Here is a 19,196-nt window from a genome sequence, read left to right as displayed (position 1 = left end):
TTACTGTTGAATCACATTCCATAATTAAATCCAGCTGTTACCAGTCTGGCTACACAAGGCTAAAAGAATATCTTGAATAAACTGAATTCTGTGAGCACATATTCCTTTCAGGCTGCATACAACCTCGACCACCTTTACCAGTTATGTACAGCACGTCTCGTCATTAATGGTCTACAGTCTGCTGCTGCCTGATCTGAGCCTAGAGACTCGAGGGATTGAATCAACAGTTTCATCTTTAGCGCAGGGCTTTTGTTGGGAATTTCCCAACAGTCCAAAACCTCAGAACCGCTTACAGACTCAGATAGATTAATATCAGGCATGTTTAATAGTTACGATCTGGATGACTAAGTCAGTACTTTAACAATACCTGATGAGAGAAACAAGTCTACGAGGCCAAGGAGGAGTGGACGGTGTTACCAAGCAACGGAAAACAATCCAGCCCTCTAGGCTAATGCTAGCTAGCAATCTACTGTAGACAGATATTAAAACTGACACCTCCAGTTCTCTGATTTGGCTTTCTGATTTTGTTCTCTTTCTTGCACTGCAAAATAATAAAACATTCTTTTCCACAGTCTGTTTTACTTACATCCTTGAACCCTGGTGCATTTAATGCTCCCTGATCTGACACGATAATGTCAATATTCTGTGTACTAGTTTCAGATTAGAGAGAAGAAAGCCTCCCCCCCAACCCCAGGTCACTTAGTATGGTCTGGTGTGAGCACAGCAATTGCACTCCATCCTAGAGCAAATCAAACCAAGAGACATGTTAGAGAGACTGGTCTCAACCAGCTCGCAATCTTTGAAAGAGTCAAAGAATCAAATTCTGGATCAAACTGAACAAAACCAGTACATGGACCACAGAACAGCAAGAAATGCCACTGTCCACACTCGCTGCTGATGCTCTATTTTTGATTTGATCATTTCCTGAAATCCATTCCCTCCTCACGAAACCATGACCAATCTAAACAAACTGTTTACAAGAATGTAGTGCTTGTCTTGATTGCTTTGTCCTGATTGCCCAGTGAAAAATATAACTTTTGATCTGAACAATAAAAAGGAGGGGAGGGGGGGGGGTGATACACGTGTCAAATTACCTCTTTGACAATAACCCCACATCTTTCTATAAAGTTTATTTCAGTTCAAAACAAAAGAAAGACAGGTGGTGTTCTTTTGAGATGTGGACACTTACATATGACATGCAGGTAAAGTGTTGTGCTGTCGTAACCCAGCGTGTTCTCTGCCAGCGCAGTAACACGGAAGATTCCAGCCGACTTGTAGACGTGTTTGATGCCCTCCTCCGTCCAGCTCAGGTTGGAGTACGACACGGCGGTGCCGTCACCGAAATCCAGTTGGATGTTCGTCCGCAAGGAGTCCCCCTGAAACACAACACAGCAGGGTTTTCATTCAACAGCACTTGAGCTGTCACTTTTGTACATGGAACCAGCTCAATAACACAGGATAGATTGACAAAATGATTACATGGCTGTTTCGAAAGGAAAGAGCTGCGGTACAGAGTAATCTGAAGGCCATGGAAATATGCTCCACAGAGTATACAAAAACATTCTGATGCAAAGGATAAGTGCACCCTACATACAATATGAACAATACAATGCAAAATATAGAAAATAACAGATCAGAGTGGTTAGTAGTCAGAGTGATACAGTCCCAGCAGGTAGAATGCATTAGTGTTTTAACACTGACCAATCACATATATCTTAGGAGCAGAAAACAGGCGGGAAATGAGTCAGGACGGTTTGCTTCCCCGAGGAGAAAATTGTTCTCTTTTGGAAAGCTGGCAAGGTAGATTTACAGCCAGCCAAAAAGGAATAGTCGGCACTAAAAATATAATATTCAGCTCTCCAAATGTGGCTACTGAAATGCTAGTATACAGCACTTTAATTATACTGTGTGGTTTTGTGGGTGGACATAGGCCCTTCTGGGAATTTCTTTGTGTCCTTTAATAGCAATAATATCTGTCAGGTGTCACAGTGACACAGCTGGAGGTAAGCCGGTAAACACAAGGGAGCGTTTAGCAGCTAACAACAAAACGTTCATACAGGAGGTGGCGGAGCGGTATCAGGATAGGAGTCTGGTAACGCTCCATTTGGATTTCATTACGGGGCGTGTTTCAACCGATACAGCGAAAATAACATCTGCACATAACTGGATTGTCTTCCAGCAAATATAATTATTTAGTTGTAGATATAATAAACTCTATTGCTCTCAGATGTCACGACATGAAGCCCATCCAAACAAACTGTTCCAGCGGATCTTTGCCAGAGCCTAATCAGTTCCCAACAGAGATACTCCAGAGACCAACTTTCTGCTGCAGAAATCTTGTGGGAAGCTTGGGCTTAGGCTACGTGGAGACCAAAACAGAGCTAAAACAGACTGATATTTGTTTTTATGCGGCGTCATGCAGTATGTCAATGCTGTGTTCACAGCTTGTTCGCACTTTAAAGTTAAACCTTTGCGTGAAATTAGGTAACATGAAAATGAAAATACATGTTGTGAATACATTTGAATGTTGTTGCACATACAGGCGTGTATGCATCGCAGTTTAAGAGTGCTTTTAAAAGATCATTCTGAAATAGTGTGGCCGTTGAAGTGAACAATAACACAACGACTCAAACTTTAGTTGCAAGAGTGTGACAGTTTGGACAGTTCTCAAAACATAATTGCAAAAAAGAAACAAACAAAAAAAAAACAGTCATCCAATCAAAAGACTGCTTCTGCAGCCTTCATCACTAGAAGGGGTGTTATACACCCCATGTGCCAAAACTTTCTGACCACCCTTGCCTAATCTGTTGCTGGTCCTCTGCATCCTGCAAAGAGCTGACCCAAAAGACCTCTCCTTCAGGAGTGCCTCCACAACAACAAATCAAAAAACAGACGGACTTGAAAGGTCCAGTGGTACACTGCTAACATCAAATCGCAGACTCATCGACATTCAGATTGGCTGCACTTTTCAAACAGGACCAGAGATTGTAGCTTGATTGAAGCACCGGATCGTATTTGTTTCCCGTTCTGCCTACCACCGACCATCCACAGTTGCCCCAAGCACTAATCCTGGTCGGGAGCCTGGACATGAAACATTCAAAAAGTGTTACTGACAACGGAGAGTGTGCAACGACAACTGGCTGTGCACTCTGCATCTTGATGTGCACCGTTGTTTTTACATAATCACTTTATTTATGATCGTATACACCGATCAGCCACTGACGGAAGAAGTGAATAACATTGACCATCTTGTAACAATGCAATGTTCTGCTGGGAAAAGCATTTGTGTGGATGTTACTTAGACATGTACCACCTGCCTGGACCAGACCAGACCCCCCACCCCATTGCAATGACACTCCTTGATGGCAGCAGCCATCCCCAGCAGGATGCAGAGACCTACACAATATTAGGCAGGCGGTCATAATATTATGCCTGATCGGTGTGTATATACATACATTTTTAAATAAATTTAATTACAATAAAATGATCTGCAACAAACCCTCATTTTTCTCTTTACTTAAACTGGACCATCTCTAGCTTAATACTCGAATCTAAGTTGGATTCATCAAGCTCGTTCTGACAGGAAGCTCTGTCTGTTCATGACCTCAGTACTCACAAAAAGAAAAAAGAGTATGTTTCGAGATAATTTTCACTCTTGCATAATAAGAAAATTGCAGCATCTCTTAAAAAAAATCATTACAAAATCCATCAGTGTGGGCTACAATTATGAGATGAAACCTCTCTGAGTTCTTGGTGCTATTAATGGAGAACAGAAAATTAGAGTTAGCCGACCTTTTTTTAACTTCCACCAGTTCCTTTCAGGTGAATACAATATACGCGGAGCTGCAAAGATGGAACAGTTTTTCAGATTTGACTCGGAATTAAGTGGATCAAATTTCCATGCAGCACATACTGTAATGCATGCCATCTGTTAACACATCCACGGGGAGCTTCCGGAATTTCAGAAAATAACAAATGGAGCTCAACATTCTGTGAGGTTGTCTCCGTTTAAATGATACACAGGCGTTTTCTTGCACTCTGCGAATGTATGTTCATTTTCTTCAAAGCATTGTTAGAATATATAATTATAGATTTTAGCTTTAATTACATAGCCAGATAATTACAGTTCTTTTAATCATTTCTCTTACCCAATATAAGTACGGTTGGGTCACATCTCTTTATGTGACTGGTTTTAAAGTTTTGTGTGACAAGTTTAGCGGGAAAAAAGTGTTTCATAAAACAGATGTTGGTGCTCTTTGTTCTGATTCAATATTCATATATTAAATACTGCAAAAATCCTTCAAAGCTACTCTTTGCAGAGAGTTGATTTGCTGCAAGTTAATTTATGAGTGAAATAATTCATTTGTTACGTGATTCAGTTCTTAATACTTCATGTTAATTCATATTATTAATGTTGGATCATAATGGCTTTCTGGATATAAATGATTTTTTGGTTGTGTGTGAAAGAGGAAGAAGAAAAATAAATTTTGTGCGCATGTGTGTGTGTGTATGTGCGTGTGTAACCGCCCCGCCACGTTTGTACTTTGCGTGGTGTGCGAGTCTTCAGCTGCCTGCTCGGTTTCCTCTGGGAATCACATCTGGCACGAGCCGAGTATCAGCACCGCGCCAGCGTTGGTGGCTCCAGATGCCGCAGCTATCAGCTCCGTGCTCATCCTCCCAGGCCTGTGAAGTCAAACTCCCAGGCTCCCCTCGGCACATTGTAGCGCAGTGCTACTGGGACGTTCATTTGTGACACGGCATTAGGATGCCGCCTCCGCCAAAACTCACAATAAAACAAGATAAATAAAATTGTTCTTGTTCTCCTTCGTGCTCTTTTGCTCTTTTCATCCCTCGCTACCTGAGTCTCTTCTTTGTGTGTGAAGACACAGGAGGTTTGGTAGAAGCTTTTTGGGGAGATTTTGTGTTGCTGGTAAATTATTTCTTTCGTAAGTGACAGGACAGAATAGAGAACAGCTAAAGACAGGGACTGACAGCATGGCTATTGTTAAGAACTGTAATGAGCTGGCATGCTAACAAGACGTTTGTCTAGTGGCGCCAATGTCACTCAGCTCTTCTCAGTGTCTGCCGTCCATTCAGTGTTCATGCTTGCTCTCTATATCAGCCACAATGGGACTCACTAATCTGCATGAGAGTGATGCTGACCCGTCCCTCTAAATGTCACTCTTTGTGTGAGTTCGTCTCTTGGGGCTCAGCGGTTCCAAACACATTTCGGCTGGAGCATGGAGACTGGAGCGTCACTGTTGTGCGAGCTGACAGGGATTTGGATACACAAGGCCAGCATTTGTTCAGGTGTGTGTCGGACCCCAACCTACAGGGTCAGTGTGACATGTGACGACGACAGAAGCAGCAGCTATGAATCACTCTGGAATGTTATTCAAGCTGTTTCTGCTGCAGTGTGTGTATGTTGTATTTCTACAGTCAAGTTTAATATTGGCCCTTCAATATAAATGTATTAAAATCTGTTAAATAGAATTCTATTAAATGAAGTTACAACTTAGAGTTCAGGAAGAAGACCATTCCCGCGTGTCATTCTATTTCTGCGCTTACCTATAAATATGCAGCTTCCTTTCTTTGAGGTTGCATTTGAGAGATCCGATCTCAGACCACATCTGGAGGTGGACTGGGCAGCGACCACATTCCTTTGGTAGATTTAACACACAATACGTCGGGTCAAATTAAAGACCACCTACAGAACAGAGGTGGTGTTTTGTCTGTGGAGTTTTGCCTCATTCATTCAAACAGACTTTCAAACACACTGTTTGACTGTTATTGTTAATTATCACCTGCAAAGGAAAAAGCACCTTACGTCCTTGTAGCCGTTAGGTGATATAATAATAAATAATAAATAAATCTAATCAAATTAAATTCCTGAATGTGAGTGTACCGTGTGTGATTTTGTCATTAAATAATGTGTCAGCATGTGGTTAATTATTGATGCTTTCATGTTGATTTATAAGAAGCAGTTTGTGTATTTCCTCAAGCACCAGTGTCTTTATTTCCCTTTATTACCAGAGATTATGGTGCGTTTAGAAGCTTTTAGTTTGGAGTTATAATCTGAGTTTTGAGACTATGTCAGGGCAATGCTCAATAGATAATAACTTAACGCGTGTGCCGAAGTCATGACTCGCACCCAAAAAACAGCACTGTTTCGTGCTGCTGAAGATCTGATATCCATTAGAGACAACAGCTGTTAAAATATTCCGCTACGCCTCAAATGATGTTGGAGTTTATTTGCATACAAAGTGCAAAGCTGAGATCAGATCTGCAGAGCTGGCAGGAGACGCATTTGTTAATGCCAGGTCTCAACACAGGCACCAAAAGCAGGCCACTTGCAAGCGAATTGCCCAGGTTGGATGTTAATGCGAGGTTGGAATAAGGCATTAGTCTAGAGGCACACGTTCAGCTGTTTGTAAGTTCCTATTTTTTCTTTGGTGAGTTGAAAGACCAATTTCTTGCTGCGTCCTGCTTGTATTTGCCTGTACCTCTGCCTGTTGGTTTCGGACCCCATGGAAATTGCAAAGAAGCACTCCACACAGCTCAACGTCTTTCAGATGAATCCTGAATGTCAGCTTGTTGTGTTCTGCTTCTGAGTATCACCCTGGCACCAAGTTTAGTGTCAAGCAGAGAAAAATAGGAGATGACAGATTTTACCAGGACTTAAATAAAGTACATGGCCAAAATCACAACAGCTACTGAATGCTATTACTACACTTGATGTGTAAACTATTTATACATTTTAAAAGGTGTTTAAAATTTGGTATAGTAAATGATCAGCCACAACATTAAAACCACTGACAGGAGAAGTGAATGATATTGACCATCTTCTGACAATACAATGTTCTGCTAGGAAACGTTTGGACCTGGCATTCATGTGGATGCTACTTAGACATGTACCACCCACCTAGACCAGACCAGACACCCCCACCCCATAGCAATGACACTCCTTGATGGCAGCAGCCATCCCCAGCAGGATGCAGCCTGACACAGACACACACACAAAAACTTATCAAGTATCTGTGGGATGCACTGAAACAAGCCTGATCCACAGAGGCCCCTCCCCTCAACCCAAAGGTCCCCACTAACAACATTCTGTTGCCAGACACCACAAGACACCCTCAGAAGGCCCATGTCCATTCTGTGATGAGTCACAACTGTTCTGGAGGCACAAGGGAGACCTACACAATATTAGGAAGGTGGTCTTAAGCCCTAGACAAAGAAAAAAAACAATGAATGACTTTTTAAAATGTACACTCAGACCAACTTGCACATACTGAAGCATTATTTTGGACCTCAGTTGAATGGTTGTTAGACACCAATTAAATTGAAAAGGAAAAAAAAAAAAAAAAGAATAAAAACGTGCAAATTGTTGCAATGAGCCAACAAAGTCAACAAGTCAGGGTGTGTCCTTCTAATGTGATTGTGCAGAGGTTGATAATGAACATTGCAGTTAATATTTAAGCTGGGAATCTTCAGTAGTTGCAACTGTCATGTTTGATCACAATGTTCGTCAGCAGGAGATTCATCAGGCTCCTCCAGCGGGGCAGAAATAGGTTTCACAAAAAGATAACATGAACACGAGCAACTGTAGAACATTTTCTCTCTAAAGTGACTGCAGTGTGAAACAGAAGTGGCTGATAAAAATTCAAACTGACAAAACAACTGTTAGGCAGATCACAGGGAGCTCATATTAACAGAGACGGAAACACTGTGAGCATTTAAAACTTGTACCATGTTTGGTGAGTATTGAACTGGAGACACTGTTTAATGGACTGCAGATTCATATCAAGTCGACTCCAAGTGACTGAAATGATTCAGTAGATATAAATAAATCCTTTCAAGTTTCTACACCTTGAGGGGACAATTAAAAAGTTACGGTAAAATAGCAGAAGAATGTGAATGTTTAAGAAGAGAACGATGTCTTTCTAATGAAAGAACAAAAAATGAAGCACACTGTCAACAGTGTCTACTCTCCAACTTACGCACGGACAAAGAAATGAAGAAATGAAGCCCGATCTCATCCATGACAAGACTGAATGGAGGGGGATATCAGTTTATCCAGACAGTGCTCATTCTGTCACCATCTGACTGAATCTGTCACGGTTTGGTAAGGCACAGGAATTGAGCCAGGATTTTAAAACACCAACAAGTCCAGATTCCCCCAGGAAAATGGACAAAGCTGCAAACCACTGTTCTCATTTATCTTTGTACAAGAAAATGTCATATTAACCCTTTCCACCCTGGACTTTCATTCACTGAGACCAGGCTGACTCCACTGCGACTATATTTCAAAGGTTGTAAAGCAGAACACATTAACTCAAGAGGCTGCCTGGTATTACTGAGACTAAAGGGAATGTAGCATTGTTGGGTTTCACTTATTTTGGATCAGATTCGGTAGAAGTAAAAATATCCATATTAGATCTCACACGTATCTGCTGATGGAGGCACATGCTGTGTTTTCGTGCACCCTATCCATCCATCCATCCATCCATCCATTTCTTCCACTTATCTGAGGTTGGGTCACAGTGGCAACAGGCAAAGCAAGATACTCCAGACGACTCTAGGTGTTCCCAGGTCAGAATGGATATATAATCCCTCCAGCGAGTTCTGGGTCTACCCCAGAGTCTCCTCACTACCTTAGCTGGCCCCTTTTGATGGGAAGGAGCAGTGGCTTTACTCCAAGCTCCCTCCGGATATCCGAACTCAGGCTGAGCCCCGCCATCCTTTGGAGTAACCTAATTTCAGTCACTTGTAACCGTGATGCCATACTTGCGGTCATTACCCGCAGCTCACGACAATAAGTGAGGGTTGAAACAAAGACAGACTGGTAAATCGAATGCTTTGTCTTAAAGCTCAGCTCTCTTTTTACCACGACAGTCAAACACAGTGCCTGCGTTAGCTACTGCAGCTGCCGCACCAAACCATCCACAAGTGTTCTCCAAGTCCACAAAACACATATAGACAAACTCCCATGATCCTCTAAGCAACTCCCCTAGGATAAAGAACTGGTTCATTGTTCCACAACCAGGGTGGTATCCGCGTTGCTCCTCTCAAATCCAAAGTTTCTGTGTCGGTCCCAGAGAAAACTTTCAGAAGGCTGAGCAGTGTGATACCCCAACAGTTGGAAAACATCTTCTGGCCCCCCTTTCTGAAGATGAGTACCACCAACCCAGTCTGCCACACTGTAGATACTGTCCCAGACCACCATGCAACACTAAAGAAGCGAGTAAGCCAGGACAACCAAACCCAGAGCCCTCAGCATGTCAGAGCAAATCTTTTCCATTCCTGGCACCTTGCTTCCGGGGACTTCTTGTCTACCTCAGCGACCGCTGTCAGGGATTCTTCGAGGACATGGTGGCAGGGTACAGGAGATCCTCAAAGAGCTCTGTCCACCGCCTGACAACAGCCCCAGTGGGGGTCAGCAGTTCTCCTCTCAGACAGCCTGGGCTAAGCCTTGTTTTCCCTTCCTGCACTTGATTAAGCCGTTCGGCAGTAAAATATTAGCTCCTAATAACCCCGTAATGCCTTGATCTGATGGTTTCTCTCTGGCTGGAATGAAACCATTCAAACATTACGTGATGTGATGACTTTCCAGGAGGGGCAGAAACATGAAGCTAGCAGTATAGATATGAACAAAGTTCCAATCCTTGTGTACAGGAATGCTGAAGGCGTTGAAACATCTTTGTCATCTTCTTCTGATTGAATTGATTTGATGCTCCACAGCAGCAGAATCACCTTGTCAATAATATTCTACAGTGACTGATGTTTTGGGGCATGTAAACACATATGTATCTGATCAAATCATTTTTTCAGTGTTCATGTTAAGTCAGACTCTAAGGACAACCAACAGAATCGGTCCTTAAGGGGATGTAGGTTTTTATTGAATTTTATTACCCCCTGCAGAAATAAGTCATTGGGCTTGAAGAAGTTCTCGTATCTCGTAATAGCCAGTCATACTTTCAGGATCATAATGCTGGTTTTCTGTCAGAAGATGACCAATTCAGTTACAGTTATGTATATCCGAAAAAATACAATAATCAACACATGAAACAGATCATGTGTACTTTTGTGTGTAACTGCAGAACGGTGACATATTTCTGAGGTTTGGACGCAGCAGGACACTTGATGATAGCATTCACTAGGTGGAAGTGTGTTTTGCAGTAATTGCATTTGCTTTTAGGCTGTTATGCAGTTCTCTGTATTTTGAACAAAGACGAGCTCCTATGGCTCTGCTGTTATTTAAACATGATTCGCTAAAGATTCTGAATGACCATATGCATTTGAATTGCAGATAAAACAAAAAAAACAAGTAAAGTCTCTCAGATTTTCTCTCCCTCTGCCTTTTGATGCTGAATGTGGAATGGCACTTAAATTCTTTATGAATTGTTTGAGATTTGGTTGATGTCATTGAACCCTTTATTTCACTTCCAATTGTTTACTGAAAACTGAGCCATCCATCTGTAGATGTAATTATTGTGTTACATAAAGGGTTTGCCAAACAATAAAAACAGTATTGATGCAGACCTCATCGTATCCCAAATCATTTGTCATTTATTTTTCGTTCTTTCAAACTCTATTTTTAAATGTGGCTATGAGCCACAGAGTCTTCTATCCATTAAATATTTAATGCCATTTGCTCTCCCCAAGAAATACAGCCATTGCGGGCTTCATGAATATAAATTAAACTTTGAATTCATCTTGAGAATTTTCTCAAATAGGGCTGATGCCACAAGGATTCTTTACCCCACCCTCCTCTTCTTTTATCGCATCGTTCTGCCACCCCCCATCCCCCTTCCGTCAGAGAAACTCACTCTTGATGAAAGAAAACACGCCTCGATTCCTCCACTCATCGCAGAATAATACGACAACTGGGTCTGGACCAGACCTCAGGGGGATGCACACTTACCTTGAGCTGTTCCCGCAGAAGCAGGAAAACACTCTTGTTGTTATCACCCCGAGGCCTGCAGTTAATATGACCTGACCATATTCCGCCCAAGAACCATGTGAGGCTGTTTCCTAGTGACCGGGAAGCTTGGCAGGCCTGGCTCTGAACACACGGCCTCTCACTCACTAACAGGGACTTAGGTGAGGTATTTTATTTCTGCTTCTGGCTCAGAACACTTGCATTGTGTAGGCTTGATTAAAGATCCCCTCTGATGAAAAATCTAGTTTTTAACAGCGTTACCTTTTTTTTTTTTTTACATACTTGAAGACAAACCACGAGCGAAATAAGCAATCAGCTGCATGGCTTGGTGTTTCAGCCTTGGAACCGTGCACCAATACTGTCTCAAAAACATCGATTCACACAGCGATTCAACGTTCAGGACAGGGTTCTGTTATGGGGAATTATGGAATATGCCAGAATCTCTCCATACTGTCCAAAGTGTCTATTTCCCAAAGACATTTCCAATATTTATTTTTGGCAGCTAACTTGGATATGGAGCAACACATTATAGTTAATTATTAATTTTTGAAAACTTAATCGTAAAGTAAGATAAAGACTCTTGTAATCACAAACACAGACCATCATGCTCCTATTCCTTTACTGCAGCTGTATATCACCCTATGCTATCATACTGATCTCATACATGACTGTACCAAAGGAGAACTGTGTTCCCAGTGTATCTATACTGCCATTCAGCATGGTTTAGGTCAACAAGGACAGTTATGATTGCGTCTTCAGTGGAATTATGACAGCTTGCGACGTATGTGTACTGGAATCAGCGTATGAAACCCTGGCTGTCATCCCATATGCGGCTGGAGTACCAAGAGAAAAATCACAGAATTAAAAAAAATAAATAAATAAATAATTCCCTTTCACTTCAAACCCGGTGACACACTGAGGCAGAAACTTATTCACCCCAAACACAAACCACCCAGAAAAAGCAGAGCGATGTTCTTTATATACTTCATTGCAGTGAGGGATGCACAGACTTTCACATTGGAGAACGAATGGCTCAGCAGAGGAGAACCAGCTTTTCAAGAAATGATTCAGCTGTCGACCTACACCCGAAGGATAAAGGACACTCTTTTGAAGACGCCATCCACATTTTAGTCAGAGAAGAGAAATGGGTTGAAAGAGGAGTAAAGGAAGCCAACCACAGCGCCACTTAGTATATGCACCTGACAGAATTTTCTACATTTCTGCTTAATAATTACTCTAAACATCAGTGGATTTTCAAGTGAGCCCTTGATAACAGCATCTGGGCGATCCCCTTGTGCAGCAATAACAGGAACTACATGTTTCTAGTAACTGCTGATCAGTCCTCTACAGCGACTTGGAGGAATTTTAGCCCATTACTTGGTACAGATCTACTGCAGCCAAGATGTTGGTGGGTTTCCTCACATGAACTGTTTGCACAAGTCCTTCCACAATATTTCCATTGGATTAAGATCAGACCTTTGACTAGGCTATTCCAAAACATTCATTTTGTTCTTATTTAATCATTCTTTTGGCTCACTGTCTTGCTGTATGGCCCAGTTTCTCTTAAGAGTGAGCTCACGTACAGGTGTCCTGACATTTTGTGTTAGACTTGGCTGGTATAAATCAGAATTCATTGGTCCATCAATGATGGTAAGCTGTCCAGAGAGCTGGCCCAGGTGCAGTAAAACAGACCTGAACAAGGATATTACCTGTTTCACTGAGGGGATGAGGTTCTGATGCTTAATGCAGCATTGTCTCTCTCATTTAAACCAAACAATTCTGCTTTGGTCTTACCTTAGCTAATTTGAAAGAGGCATTTAGTCACTTAGAAGTTACCCTAAGTTACTTTGTGACCTTTCTGACTTCTATGTGTCTTTCTTTTGGAGTGATCTTTGTTGGTCAAGGGTAACAGTCATCTTAAATCTCTTTCATTTGTTCACTGTCTGTCTCTGTCTGACTGTGGGTTTGTGGAATCCAAATTCTTCAGAGATGGTTTTGTAAAATTTTACAGTCTGATGAGCAACAACAACTCTTTTCTGAGGTCCTCAGACGGCTCATTTGTCCGTGCCATAATACACTTGCACAAACATATTGTGAAGATCAGACTGTGTGATCCCTTTTTTTTTTTTTTTTTAACTAAACAGACACTTAATGACACCTGAGTCTTATTTCACTGACTGGAAACACATTTGAACACATGGACTCTAATTTCACCTTGAAATTAACTTGTAATCCTAGAGGTGCACTTGCTTTTGCACTTACCTAACAGATATGTAATATTGGCTCATTTCTATAATAAACAGCACAAAAGTGCAATATTTCTGTTTCATTTATTTGATTGGGTTCTCTTCGTCTACATTCAGGACTCGTGTCAAAATCTACTGATGTTTTGAGTCATTTTCATGCAGAAAAGTAGAAATGAAGGATTATGTCAAATTGGCAAACCCCTCTCTGAACAGATGAAGTGGACTGAGGTTAACTATAATCTATCAACAATCTGTAATGCAAAAGTTTTACCCCTGTTCACACACTGAGAAGAGTCTCTGGCCGATGATGGGTTATTACAGTGCCATTCATTTGGGAAAGAAAACGGGATCAAAGGTACTCCTTCAACTACAGGTAAGTATCGGGTTATTACAGACCCTAGTCATGTGAGTTTCAGGTAGGCGTCACCCACAGATGTTATTATTTAAATCCCAGCTACCCACCAGTCTTATAGAAGTGAGGAAGCTATTTGGATGAGTTGCAAATTGTCTTCAAGAAACCCTACAAGTCCAGTTCCCCTTGTTTCAGCTTGTTTTTTTGGATACTGGAGTATTGAGCCCTGAGGGATCTGATATACGGGATGCTGACTTATTAGACAGAAAATTGTTCGAGTAAAAGAGCTGAAGGACAAAGTTAATAACTGACAGGTGAAAAAAAAGTGGAACAATCAGAAACCAAAGATAAAAGAAATATACATATTGGACGTTTATTCATTAGGTGTCCAGAAATTCATCTCCAAATATATTGTAGTATCCTATCTGTAAAAGAGGAAATTGCCACTCAGTCACCAAAGGCATAAAATGCACTGTTGATATAAAATCTGTCAAAAGGGTTTCTTGTGCTCAGGTGTCCAGAAATCTATTGAGGCAGCTTTAAGTAAAAATATATTAAATGAATTATTGCCGTGGGGGAACAGGTACCTAGCTAGTCTGAGTCATGTCGGTCGTGTTCTCACCTCATCCAGATGAACAAGGAAAGTCACGTTGCTGCCCAGGTTGGCGGTGAGTTTGCCATCTTTGGTGGTCAGCAAGAGGCCTTTCGGAGATCTGTTGGGGCACTGCTGCTTTCTGGCCGTGTACATTTCCTTAACTCCTTTAGTGCAGTTGTTCAACACCACTTTACGGTACCTTTGGAAAGATCCACAAAACTGAAATTTAGAATATTTCTCGAAACTATCGCTATTCATCTACAAATCCCATTTTCGTTCAAACTCAACCCATCGCGCTGCTCGTGGTTTACGGGCTATTTTGTTGAACTCAGCAGAGAGAGTACAGCTGCTGTGTCAGAACAGCCTCCCAGACTAGATAACAACTGACAACACAAGCTGTGTCAGAAGCTGAGACACCTTGGGAAGCTTAATCACAGCGGTCGTGAATAAAACAGTCCCACTGTGTTTAAGCTTTGCGAGGTGTTTGTCCCCTGGGGAGGCTCCAGAATGAACACACAGGACACATCTGCTTGGCACAACAGAGAAAAAATGGATTATAATGGAACGTAAATTATCACACCAAAGCCAGGAAAATAAATGAGGTTTTGTTGTTGAGATATACTATAACTAATTTTAAAAACCACTGCGTCCTTCAGTGGAAATGGGTCTTCATGGATGTGGTAGTAAATTTGTATATACTGACATAGGTTCAGTTGCGTAGATGAGAAAATCATACAAATCTTCTAAATCATACAGTCCTTACCCTGTGCTGTTGAGGTAGTTTTGACCCTGGCTGCAGCTACTGGACACGGTGGAAGGATTGAACCAGAAGGCAGGTCGGCAGTTTCCGTCGCCCCGCCGCTCATACCCATAATCACTGTTAGACAAAAAAAAGAACATCCACATGGCACCTGATCAATATCAGCATGTGAAAGGGTACACATTGTCCTACAGTGTGTACCACATCCACATCTTATCTCTTTCTAGCTGATGACCTGGGGCCCGTCTGGGTTAGAGCTGCGTTATTATTACGTATTGATTAAGGGCGCTGTCGACAAATGCACCACAGCAATGTAAAACTGTGTGTGTGTGTGTGTGTGTGTGTGTGGAGACACCCCCGGGAACTGAAGGTATTCTACAATATATAAGGATGACTAACCCTCAGTTGCCTGCCAGCGTTTCCAATCAGAAGATGATTTACATCTAACAAAGCAAAGTAAGCAAGTGCCCGTTCTAATAATGGTCCTGACATTGATTTATCAATGATTACCAAGCCAGAGCAAATAAACAAAACTAATAAGCCTGTAGCTGACTAGTCCAGTTTGATTCTGTGATTACAACAGTGTGAACTACTCATTAATGTGCTGTCAAGGCTGACTGGCCGTATAGGTGCACTCGGCTGAAATAGGTGAAAGGTTAATGGTAAATGGTCTTGTATTTATATAGTGTCTTTCTACCTACTGGCTGTCAAAGCACAGTCACAATGATGCAGCTACGTTCACACAAACACACGTTCAGCAACTTGGGGTTTAGTGTCTTACTCATGGACACTTTGGCATGTGGTACATTGTATACAGCGTCACACCCCTCAGTAGAAAATTCTGCATGCTTCAGAATTTTCTACATTTCTGCATAAAAATGACTCATCACATCAGCGCATCAGTCCTAAGTAAATGGTAAATGATAAGTGGTCTTGTCTTTATATAGCGCTTTTCTACCTATTGGTACTCAAAGTGCTTTACAGTCATAGGTGCAGCTTCCCATTCGCTAACCCTTTGAATCACGGACAACCTGCTCTACCTCCTGAGCTACGGCCGCCCCCAGAAAGTAGTCCACAGTAGACAAAGAGAACCAATCAAACAAATGACACGCAATGTTATGCTTTTGTGTTTGTTCAGGAAAATAAATCATTTGTTCACATCTGTGAGGTGCAATAGTAAGTGAACCCTTGTTTTTAGCATCTGCTGTGGCCCGTTTGTGCAGCAATAACAATAACTAAGCATCTTTGAAAACTTCTGCTCAGTTGTCTGCAGCAGCTTGGAGGGATTTTAGCCCATGTCAGATGTTGGTGAGTTTCCTAACATAAACTGTTCAGATTCTTCCACAACATTTGTATCGGATGAAGGTTAGCACTTTGACTTGGCCATTTCAAAACATTTAATTTGTTCTTCTTGAAATCAGACTTTGGTAGAATGACCTGCTTGGTGCTGCATGACCCAGTTTCTCTTAAGATTCAGCTCACGGACAGATGTCCTGACATTTTCTTTTAGAATTCTCTGGTATAATTCAGAATTCATTGGTCCATCAAACTGTCTGGCCCAGCAGCAAAAATGGCCCAAACAAGGACATAACAACCTCCATATTTCACGGATATCTGATGCTGGAATGCAGCGGCGTCTCATCTCTACACGATGCTTCTCATTTAAACCAAACAATTCTACTTAAAACCTCACCAATATGTAATTTTGGCTTATTTTCTTGAATAAGCAAATACCAGAGTATATATTTTTGTTTAATGTATTTGACTGGGTTCTCTTTGTCTACTTTCAAGACTTGTGTGAAAATCCGCTGATGTTTAAAATCATTTTTATTTATTTTTATGCAGATATGTAGAAAATTCTGATAGGTGCAAATACCTTTTTTCACTTGAGGAATAGAAACATTTCTTCCTACAAACTATTTTTAATTAATAAATGGGATTCATTTATTACCTAAATATTTTTATCTAAGGGCATCAAAATGGTCTGAGATTCAGGGTTGAGAAACAATGTCATATAATCATCCACTTTTGAATATATATTGATGAATATAAAGGTCTGTGTGGCTAAACCCTGACTCTAACCTTTTGAATGACTCTTTGGACCTCCTTTAGATTTAGGGAAGCAAAGTTTTATAAAGTTTGTCACATTAAAATATATGAAGTACACGGTTGCACTCACACTTGAGGATGAAATCTCTGCACATCAGAAAAACAGTTGAATTGTTTTCTGTCAATAGTCCTGAATGTTCATTATGCTTGACTTGCCTTTTAATAACAATCTTGGGTAAAAACATTCATTGATCATACGTTTCAGGAGATTTCTATGTTGATGAAGCACAGGCAGCAGATGGTTTTAGCACTGGTTTAGCCTTTGAGTCACAAAAGCTCACAGATTAATCATGCTGGAGTCAGTTTGGAATGAACCAAATCAGACAAATTAAACCAAATGGGCAACTGCCACAAGACTCCTGATTTCCTCATTTAGTTCTGGAAAGAAGGCGGAAAATCTGACACAGTCCCCGGTGTCCACTAGTCAGTGTTCAAAACAGATGTGTGGTTGTTTTATATGAGGCTAATAAGTATGCACATGGCTGATCAAATGGTAGACACTCTTCACACCTCAAATTAACTTAAAGGATTTGGATTTAGGATTTTAAAGTCCTCTCTTTAGAATTTGAATCATGTACCCAATAAATCCCCACAAAACAGAACATGACAGACATGCAGAAATCAGAGTCAGACAGCGAAAGAAAATAAAACAAACTCTACACTGCTTCAATGGGAACCAATTAGTGCTCACTCTGTGACCTTCTACAAACACTATTTACATAACTGCTCTAAGTTGGGGCAGCTTTTTTTTTTTATTTTTATTTTTTTGAGGTCCCTGTCATTACAAGATAAAAAAAAAAATACAGCCGTTTAAGATTTGCATACAAATTGAAACTATTTACACCTCCACATGGTCTGAACAGAATTACAAGCACGGCGAGCTCGCAGACAGACGTTATGGAAACAGACATTACGGGCAAAATGTGTAAAACCATTCCAAACTTATCAGATTATTGGGAAACACACAACAAATGGGGTAAATTAATGAGACGCATGGACTGAATATGCAATGGATTCCACTTAAAGGGCTGAAAATTGGCCTCCAGGATGAAAAGAGAAAGTAGCCTCCTCTCTCTCTCTCTTTCGTCCAGGCTGCATGCTTCAGTGTTAAATCAGTGATCAGAGAAGATGACTTTTTTAAAAAAAATTTTTGAGCAGCAGTGAAGATCTCTAGCTTGTAATTTTGTCAGCGGTGCTGCTGTATTTTCCACAACAGCAAACATCTATCAGGCTAATTTTCTTCAAAACATGGTTATTAGAAAACCATTAAGAAAAGCATGTGTATTTAAGAACACGGTGATGAACACGGTGAAGCTGAGAATGGCTCTACTGTTCCTTAATCCGTTTGCTTGCTGTGCTCCACATCCGAAGTTACAGGACGTTTGTGGCTGAAGCATGGAGACCGGATCAGCCCTAAGGAGCATATTTGAGAGGACTGAAGAGGCCATTTAATGGCTGGATGGACTCTCATGAAAACAACAAATAGCTACTGAAGCTGTTTTTTAAGAAGTGATTTGATTTGGATGAGTTGAGTCTCATTGTACATGTGTGACACTGTGTTGGAGAACAAAAGCTGCCGTTAATGAAGTTCTCCTTTAGCAGACAGTGGAGAGAAACATAATCCCCCTCGACAATTACGACGAAAGAAGTTGCTGCAAATCATCTTACCATTCAAAGTCATGAGCTCTGCAAATGCAGGACTCAGCTGAGAGGATTCTGGAGTAGTCTTTTCCCAGCATGCAGTAGTTCCCAGGCCTGCGTTTCATGTAAATCTGTTTCTGTCCCATCACGCACGGCTCGCCCTGTTGGCACAAGCACAATGAGCGACAAACCTGCTCTCGGCACAAACTTTACCGCAGTTTATTAAGTGCTTTTGTTGTACCTGGTTGTGCAGGTGCCAGGTTTGATAGTCCTCCTCGGTGCATTTCCTGCTGAAGATGGATTTGTAGTCTATCTTAATGAGCTGCCATTCAGAGCGATGGCTGAAGTGTCCAAAAAAGCTGCGGAGGCAAATGTCAAGAAAATGATTTGAATTTTAAGCAGCATGAAAATGAACGAATCATGTGATTAAAAAAAAAAAGAGAGAGAGGGGACATAGTTACTCTGTGTATTTAAATAAAACGTCCAAGTTTTTAGAAGCAGTTCCATCAAATAGACAAGATCTCATTCTATAAATAGAATGACATAACCGT

General features: G+C 41.2%; 1 protein-coding gene across 1 annotated transcript in view; it reads right to left on the bottom strand.

Annotated features, from left to right (window-relative positions):
• The window catches only part of sorcs3a (sortilin related VPS10 domain containing receptor 3a), a gene marked incomplete at its 3' end in the record, with an annotated part of 208,510 nt that overhangs the window by 20,289 nt on the left and 169,025 nt on the right, over positions 1 to 19,196 (bottom strand). Inside the window, exons 15-19 of the mRNA XM_084569223.1 lie at positions 18,887 to 19,004; positions 18,673 to 18,806; positions 14,899 to 15,012; positions 14,163 to 14,334; positions 1,190 to 1,376 (exon numbers count right to left, since the gene is read on the bottom strand). Coding sequence (XP_084425349.1) covers positions 1,190 to 1,376; positions 14,163 to 14,334; positions 14,899 to 15,012; positions 18,673 to 18,806; positions 18,887 to 19,004 — 725 coding nt within the window. The remainder of the gene's footprint in view (positions 1 to 1,189; positions 1,377 to 14,162; positions 14,335 to 14,898; positions 15,013 to 18,672; positions 18,807 to 18,886; positions 19,005 to 19,196) is intronic.

This window comes from Chelon labrosus (assembly GCF_963514085.1).
Source record: "Chelon labrosus genome assembly, chromosome: 2".
In the NCBI taxonomy this organism is placed as follows: Eukaryota; Metazoa; Chordata; class Actinopteri; order Mugiliformes; family Mugilidae; genus Chelon; species Chelon labrosus.
This window is presented reverse-complemented; position numbering and strand designations above follow the sequence as displayed.